The 9153-nt window shown below is 43.3% G+C and overlaps 1 protein-coding gene across 1 annotated transcript in view; it reads right to left on the bottom strand.

Annotated features, from left to right (window-relative positions):
* The window catches only part of LOC139143397 (protein Wnt-1-like), an 18857-nt gene extending 15231 nt beyond the window's left edge, over positions 1 to 3626 (bottom strand). The window contains exons 1-2 of the mRNA XM_070713691.1: positions 3071 to 3626; positions 1967 to 2220 (exon numbers count right to left, since the gene is read on the bottom strand). Coding sequence (XP_070569792.1) covers positions 1967 to 2220; positions 3071 to 3165 — 349 coding nt within the window. The 5' untranslated portion in view covers positions 3166 to 3626. The remainder of the gene's footprint in view (positions 1 to 1966; positions 2221 to 3070) is intronic.
* Between the last annotated feature and the right edge of the window lie 5527 nt (positions 3627 to 9153).

Genomic DNA, 9153 nt, shown 5'->3' with positions numbered 1-9153 from the left:
CGCTCTTTCGAATGAAGCCAACGTTTTACTCGGGGAAAGTCGGTTGAATTTCTGTCAGCGTACTCCGCCAGTGTCAGAGTGAGTTCATGCCCAACCGTGTCATTGTTGCAGCACTCTTTGTCTTTTTGGTCCGATATTTGGCGCTCACTACGCATGCAGTGGACACACTCAGCGACTCAAATGGATTTGAGAACGGAGATCGCTCAGTGTCGCCGCCTATCACTGTCAGCTAGCTTTCAGTCTGGTGATTACAGGCGAATTAAAACTAAGGGAAATGTTTATAAAGACAAAAGGATTTTGGAAAGTCCTTTCACCTGACACCTCCTCAACTAAAAACGTCTAATGGAGCAGTCGCGAGTGAATACACGTTAGATTACTCCTAACTGTAAATTAGAGTCGCTTTGGTGAGTTCTGAAAACGTATCGTACTTGTTTGATTTAAGTGATCTATTTCGACGGCAGCGATACAAGCTCTCGCTGTGTCAATATGTTCGACGTGTTAGACGATTTGTAATTGCCATCTTAGTAACTTCGCGGTCTTGACGATACACCTTCGTGGAGTAACTTGTAACCTTGTTGTTTGTACTCAGGTCAGTGGAGATGGTGGGTACACGGAACCACAGTAAAAATAGTAACTTTTCAACATGTTATGGACTTCTCTATTGGAGAGTGTTATTTGCATTAACAAATGCCCTGATCGAATAGCTTCTGAAGGCCATGTAGTAGAGTTGTCAATTTGCGTATAATCCGGTGATTTCAATGTTCCGCTTACCTACGCAGTCGTGTTGAAAACTTTCCTTTCGCAGCTTTTGTCCGGGCGAAACAAAGTTTCCCTTTGAGAATCGTGGCCTTTGGGGCGGTAAATTGAAATTGTTAAGGATTTAGAAGCCACAATGCAGAGTGGTATTGAATGGGGCCCGCAGTAGCCCAGTCTGAAATGCGGAGTGTGGTTTGAGGAACAGCATCACGGTGCTGGATACCATGCCAAACGTCGCCTACGGTAGCCGTGTAACCGGAGACCTAAATCACTTCATATGCCTGTATGTCTGACACGTTATGGTTGTAACAAACAAAAATCTCGCTTTTTTTCCTCTTCGCAAATTTTATCACTGAGAAAGTTAAAATTTCTTGTTTGTAGGTCGCTTCCGTTTTGTCCGAGCACCTATGTGGTTCCAGTTCACATGCCCCGCCATGATTTCAGAGCCACTCTTATTTTTTTTATTGCAGCAACACACCAAATGCGACACAAATTAGGATTAGCGTGGGATTTGTCGGTCACTGAGTTAATATATCGCCTCAATTGATGTGACCTTGTCGCGAGGATCTCGCGACCATAGACGGCCAACAAAATCTCTGTTTACAGCTTAGCAAAGCTTAAAACCAAACTTATAAGTTACCAACTGTGCATCTAAATGAGAATATGATATAAATCTACTTCTATATCGATGGTTTGACAAAATTCCTCTGCAATAACCACAAAGTCATATTCTTTTTTAACCTAAATATCAGACCTAAAGTTATGTTAATGCTCAGCCTGGACTATGAACACTTCTCCCCTATGGTGGCAAGTTCCTCACATCGCACATCAACTTTAGCAAACGTGCCACCAGCACACGTATACCGATTTACAGCAATATTGCGGTCACCAATTTACACAATTATGCGCAGGAAAATGACGGATGCAAATGGCGTTTTACAAATACAAAATAAACAAATTCTGTCGTTTGTTTCCTTTTTGGACAACACGCCAATAATTGTTCGCAGGGCTGTCCGTGGCCACCTGTTGATGTGCATATTTTGACGGTGGCGTGTTGCCCTCCATTCTGAAAACCTTTTGAAAAAATTTTACCTCTTATTTTGCTAAATCATCGGCTATCATTGAAAGTGAAGACTTAATTTGTGTCGAAGTTCCAAGAGTCGTTTGCAGTACACTTTGTTTGAAAATATGTTGTCGTTCGTCAACTTACCTATGTCCATAAGTTTTCCGAAGAGATTTCGGCCTCCATGTGTGTTCTTATTCGTCGGGCAATTCCATCGCCTTTCCTGGAATTGCCATTTGCATTCCGAAACTGCCATGGTCACTGCGTTGGTTATGGCGGTCAGCGATCCAGCATTTCTCCTCACAAGCTTGCGTTGTTTTTTGTTCAAGTGCGATTGGTCCACGGGGACCGGCAAGCCGACCCGATTGACGACGAGGTTGGACGTCCGGCTGGCGACTGACCTGTGAAAGTGGACAAGAGACAGCATGACGAGAAGGGACATGGCTGGAAAGCTGATGAGAGGGACACTGGACATATTTTCGGCGTCCGCCTCTTTCTCCAGTACTCAATGATTGATCAGTGCGGTGTACGAAGAAGATTCACACTTTTTTACGTTGCACGCATTGTGTGAACGGCGAAAATAAGCGAAGGTCGACAGGGATGAGGGACATCAGCCGTAACGGCGTTGAACGTGAAAGAGCCGCCAGCACTGAGCTGCACGCTGTCGTACCTATACACTCTCTAATATCCCACGAAGCTCATCGAGAATCCGTTACGGAAGGTGGGATCAACAGTGACAGATTTAGTGCACAGGCATGTAACGTCAACTTTAGCCTGCACGGTCAGTCAGCTGCCCAGCCAAGACAAATATTTTGGTATCGGGTTAACTGATCCACAGAAAAGACACACATAATCCACCTGTCATACATGATTAAACCGACTCTCTGATGTCAAAAATTGAATGGTCAACCGCTCTCTGCATTTCCATGTAGTTAAATAGGCAATCATAGAGTTGAACAAATACAGGTCAATATTTTGTCAGGTTTAACATTATTGCACGATGCAATATATCACATATTTTTCTTCTGAGTAAAAACAGTGACGGACAGACAATATATATATATATATATATATACTCGTATCTTTGATAAAGAAAGCGTGACCCGCTGTCACTTTTAAGTGGAGGGAGACAGGAACGGAGCGTGGGGTCGGGTGGTGGGCAGTTTTTGCCTTCACGGCAGAGGATCAGAGCCGTTGCCCGAAAGCATCAACAGCAAAATGTTGAATAGAGAATATAAGCACACCGCTTACCACCAATTTCCAGTCGCTGTAGCTTGGGCAACACTGGTTCCTAGGCTCAACTTGGAACAGAAACATACGACGGCTGTCAGTAGGCAAAACTTCATCGTTCTGGCGAGACACCGAAGCCACGCGGAGGATATCGGATACGGCTTAGAAAAATCCCTTTCGCTCAGGTGATGATGTCCGTATCTTCGCTTCACACATTAAGTCAACTCCGCGACGGCTCGAAGATTTTTTTATAACAATCCCGAGCACAAAGAAGCCAGCTCACCGTAAATCCGCGTCAACTGCCAATCATCGGAGGGGGAGGTTATTTTGACGACGCCTTACATAATCGGTGGGAGGTACACTAGCATCCTGCTATCATGTAATTGGTATCCGCTATAGAAATTTAATTCGGCCATAAATCACTACTACCGTAACTTAATTCAGCGTGACTACCTGACGGAAAACGACCGGCGACGGACAGGTAGAGCGCCGCTCCTGACCTCACGGGGAGACATGGCCCGGCCCTTTTCTTGTGAGAACGAAGTGCGTACGACGGGCTTTCTTGAGTGCGAGATCCGTTGTAGTAGGCGGGTCATAAGAACCCTAGATGTGGGCATACCAGCTATCTTAAGCGGAACATAAACTGACTCATTGTAGGTGCTAAACGTTGTGTAATGCAGTCCCAAAACAAACCTTAACAATAACAGGAATGCGACCAAGGAATTAACATTGAAAATCACACTGGTGAAATGACACGGTGCCGCCTCTACTCTTTCACTCAAGACAAACAGATATTGTTCTTAGCCACGTTCAGCAGTCTGAGAACACACTCCACGAGCCGTGTATCATTTCCCGAAAATTTACAAATCACTGAATCTTATCTGCATGTGTCTCTCCGTCCACAAGCTTGTCAACCGGCCAGCCATTCTCGTTAATTCCCCCTCATACCAATTTATCGCACAAAATTCGTATGACGTTCCCTTTTGTAATGGCCAAGAAATGACATATCTACTTAGTTAATCGATTTTTAAATTAATTAGGCAGCTAATTGGAAACGTCAAAACAAAGCCGTTGTTAAAACAATATCCTAGAGTAATTACTCCAGGTTAGAATTATTGGATTATCGTATGGAGTTCATGATTCTTCACTTCACTGAATTTTTTCCCTCGTCTCTCCGACTCACCGGAGTCAAAATTTCAAGGTTGCGGAGAGAAGATAGTACGATGAACGTCGTAAAATAGAATGGCTTTTTTACGACCAATCAGAGACGGTGATGTGTGACGGTTCCCCTCATAGTAGCGCTTCACGGATTACTGTTCATATACAGTCAAAGGACCTGCCGACTCTGCTATGAGTTGTAGTAGGGAGCGGCCGAAACAGGTCTCAGTAACGATAGGCCTGGAGACGTTGATGATGATGATGATGATGATGATGATGATGATGATGATGATGATGATTATCATGATTATAATCCTCTATACGATATTCCATGGTGGTGGTAGAGTCGGCGATGATGATGTTGATGATGATGATGATTATCATGATTATAATCCTCTATACGATATTCCATGGTGGTGGTAGAGTCGGCGATGATGATGTTGATGATGATGATGATGATGATGATGATGATGATGATGATGATGATGATGATGATGATGATCATGATGATCATGATGATCATGATTATTGAGTAGGTGGTGGTGGTGGTGGTGGTGGTGGTAGAGTCGGCGCCGATGATGATGATTATGATCATGATCATAATGATCATCATGATCATCATGATCATGATCATGATCATGATCATCATCATGATCATGATGATCATCATGATCATGATGATGATCATCATCATCATCATGATCATGATGATGATGATGATGATGATGATGATGATGATGATAAAAAGGAAGACGACAAAGATGACGCTGATTATAATCACTACGATCTCGACGACAGTGATTACGAAAGTATAAGAAACGAGACTAAAGATGACGATTGGAGAGCCGTTAATGCTTACAAGAAAAGCGCAGGCACTAAAACGCACCACCAAACAGATGCAAAACTGCGTCAATATTCCGCCGATCAAATTTATAGCTTTTACGTGGCGCGGAGCTATGATGACGAGGCCAACAGATTCAGTGAGCAGACGCACATGGTGGCATGGGGTCGCCTAAATCAAAACTGCCAGTCGTTCGACGTAAAGGGCATTTCTCTTCACTGCGTCAGGGTACAAGTAAGGTGTTCTGTTTAATGAGCCTTGCATTGTAAATGCGTTACTTCAATCATAAAAACTCTAAAAATAGCCATGTATTCCCATTGCGCATGTCTGGGAACAATATGATCAAATAAGACCGACAGCATAATATACTCTAATTCCAATATATTTATCCCCGTTTTTATTCAGATTTTTGGAAATCAAGTACCGCTTGGTTATAGCAGATTCATTTTCTTTTCAAGCGTTTCACTGATCAAACTGATAATTGCTTGTCTAAATGAAGCAATTGTGTTCAGCATTGAAAAAAGTTACACAGATGTTTGGTCGATCTTTAATATTTCATCCACGTCACCCCCTGTCTTTGTCTCTACCCCTGTCCGTAACAGAGTCCCTCCGTATGAGTGTCTATCACCAAGGTAATTGTACCTGGCTGACTGTCCTCCCCTCAGGCATCTCCCTATATTTGCCAGTATCTCTGACCATCATTCTGTCTTATTCAACTTCCCTTGTTTAATACAGACACCAGGCATGAGAAATTGAACACTATATCATTACAATGCACATCCAATGTAATATTCACGGGCAACCGAATATTACAATAAAACATTATTCTGTATCTTGTTTAATTCCAATGTTGCCATGATTTCCCAGATCAAACCTTCTGACCTTTCTACGTCTGCGCTACCTTTTCCCATGAGAAACGATCAATCCGTATTTTCACCCAAACGGCCGTCTGAATATATTCCGACCGTAAATTAAAAGGATTCGTTTGTACCACGGCTATGCGATATCAGCGGCTCGCGACCGTCATCGACACAGCCAGGAATTTGAATGTTTCATTTCTGTGCTGTCTCAGTATATTGTCCCGCCTTCGAGTTTACTTGCCAACATTGTGGGGCTGTTGTAGATTTCTGACTGCCCGCTAGACTACTCTACGCAATTGATGTATACACAACGAATCATAGACATGGTTTTTTTCTTCATCACGTGCGTTGAGGTTACTCGCTCAGTAATATCTATTCGACACAACAAATTGCCGGGCCTTCACGCCCAGCTGCTGTGGTACCACATGTGAAGCCCTTCGCCCTGACACTCAACAAAATTTTGACATCAGAATGAGAAGATGCTTTCTTTAACTTTCGAGTTCAACCTGTTCCTTACCTGGTGCAAACTAAGAAACCGTGTTCGTTATTTGAAATGCATATTAAGTACTGCGCTATAAAAGACGACAGGCGACAATGAAGAAACACTGCGCCGCGGGACGTGTGTTTTGCTTTTATTTGATATTGGCGTTTGGTTTTATAAGTCGGTTGATTGCCATGTAGGCGTCGCTGTAAAGAAACAAATATCGGAATTCTGCCGCAAAATCAAAGAAAGGTAAATGATCCTATTGAAAGTCCTGTAAAGGTGTTATATAGCTCTTGCAATGGCGACTGCGAAAGAAAAAAATCCATTGGACCGGCTGACACGACGAAGCGGAGCACAAAATGGAAGTTTTGATACTTTAATCGAGATAAGCGCTGGGCAAACGGGAGGGGTTTTGGTCCAGCTCACGGCATGGTGCGGAATAAATGAATATCTAGGTTGACAGATCTGTCGTTCAGTGTGACCGCGTTTCCGATAGAATACATGTGTTGCCAACAAAATTAGCCATTTTCCCCAAGCTGCTGTGTAATAGGCGAGTTTCAGATGCTAAGACACACCAAAGCGTCCTGGAACGTCAAATACGAGTTTAAAAATATGACATGAGTGTATAAAGATTTTTATAGCACTCATGTCAGATTTTGGCTATCAAGACAGACAGCGCATTTGAATATGGACCTTCTCAAATAATTAGTCCAATCATACTGTATTTATATCCGGACAACGAGCAAGTTCCTTGGATTCACCGGGAAGCGTGTTTTTTTTATTCATCAATGAACGTAGCTCCCCCGTGAACTTGTTCACCTTATCCAGCTGACCGAATTTGAATGAGTCGTGTAAATCTGCGGGAAACTTGAAGCTGTGAATTCATTTTGTAGTCGGCTGCTCGGCAAGCCAGTCGCCCAGACATGCTGTATTATTATATAGAGAAGGTAAAAACGACAGTTCACGACTGGGTCATCACTCTGTGTAATATCAAATGTTTGAGATGGGGTAGATTTGAGTGCGAAGATATGTACCAGTTCCGAATGTCTGCTGGTTTAACATTTCACAAAGACGATCACTGTACAGTGAATATTCGCGGTTAATTCAAACATTATTCAGGCTAGACTTTCTGCCCCCCCCCCTCCCTGATGAATTAGAGGGGGAGGGATGAAAAATAGGTAGTTGGATTGTCTCAATGCTGTCCCACTTTATATTCCGATCGTACACCAACAGCCAAACTGTCAGCGTAACTGTTACAGATACCATGCTGTGGCCAAACTTTCCTAGAGATCTTCAGTGAAGTGGAGCTTGGATTCCCATCAAATGCTTTCAGGATAACAGAGCATAACAATATGACAGAAATGAAAAAGAGAGAGAGAGAGGAGAGAGAGAGAGAGAGAGAGAGAGAGAGAGAGAGAGAGAGAGAGAGAGAGAGAGAGAGAGAGAGAGGGAGAGAGAGAGAGAGAGAGAGAGAGAGAGAGAGAGAGAGAGAGAGAGAGAGAGAGAGAGAGAGAGAGAGAGGGAGAGAAGGGGAGATATTCGGTTTAATTCTTGAAACGCATCCCGAAAATGTACCCTCGCGTATCTATGAGCTTGTATCATTTAGGTGTATGATTTCACTGAGAGGTGACAGCAGCTTAAATTGATACGGGCGTGATATTATATATGTTAATTGTATAGCAAGGTGTCAAACAACACACCTTCAGTAAGCCGACTGCATTTGGTTTGGTTCTTTGTTTTTCTTTTTTATATCGTGCAAAGTGGATTTCAATTTATACACTGGCATCCTGAAATTCATAATGCGACCATTGACAGCATGGTTGTTTACTATGACTTGGAGGAATTTTGATCCGGTCTGTGTTCATCAGCTGTATGACGCTCCCTGCTACACCGACATCCCTTAATCCTTGGGAACACACAGCAAGTATGGCCCGCTCTGAATTTCTCGTGGGTTTCGGTGCGCGGTCCATCGAGCCGGTCTCCGAGTGAGTCACATAGGATGTAGCGTTTCCTGAAATGACAAATTCATACGGGACATTCTTTATTTCATTGATAGCATTGCAATTGACTTTTGTCGCCTATTTTATGGCCCCTCGCCTTTTATGCCAATCATGCAATCAAACCGAGGTGTTGCTGACTTCTGACGTCATCATGAGTGACGTGATGTCAAATTTCACCCCGCAAACTCCATCTGCATAATCACGCAGGTGGGGTTTTTTCCTGGGTGGCACTGACGATGAACACGATGAATCGCCCGATCTGCTGTGAACCCTTTGTCCGCCCAAATAGTGTAAACTGGTTCGCAAGTACGGCTGAGGGCTCATTACCATTCTCGAAATAGTTTTCGCACCAGCACCTCAAGACATCAAATATTTCGCACCGGCAAGAACGCCGTTCTTCGCAACTAGGTGCCCCGATCGAGGGAGACAAATTTCGCGAGTCGGGCTGAGTGGAGTCATTTTCACGTCTTTGCGAAAAGCAAGCTGCGCGCCTCTCGTTGATGCTTCCCACGGCTTTTCTCACAACGTTGACAAAGCCCTGCAACCATAAAAGGACGAAGAATGTGTTGTATAAAGTGGAAACCATGATTTTATAGTCCTCCAATCGAGGTTAGTTTAGAAAAACTCGCTTATTAGCCCACACAACTCGATGAAATAATTAGGTTGTCTACGGTATGCGAACTTTCCCATTTAAAAAAATTGCTATAAGAATTCCTCTAAAAAGAATCCAGGTGAACCAAAATACAGGCAAACTTACTTAT

This window comes from Ptychodera flava, chromosome 11 (assembly GCF_041260155.1).
Source record: "Ptychodera flava strain L36383 chromosome 11, AS_Pfla_20210202, whole genome shotgun sequence".
NCBI classification, from domain to species: Eukaryota; Metazoa; Hemichordata; class Enteropneusta; family Ptychoderidae; genus Ptychodera; species Ptychodera flava.
This window is presented reverse-complemented; position numbering and strand designations above follow the sequence as displayed.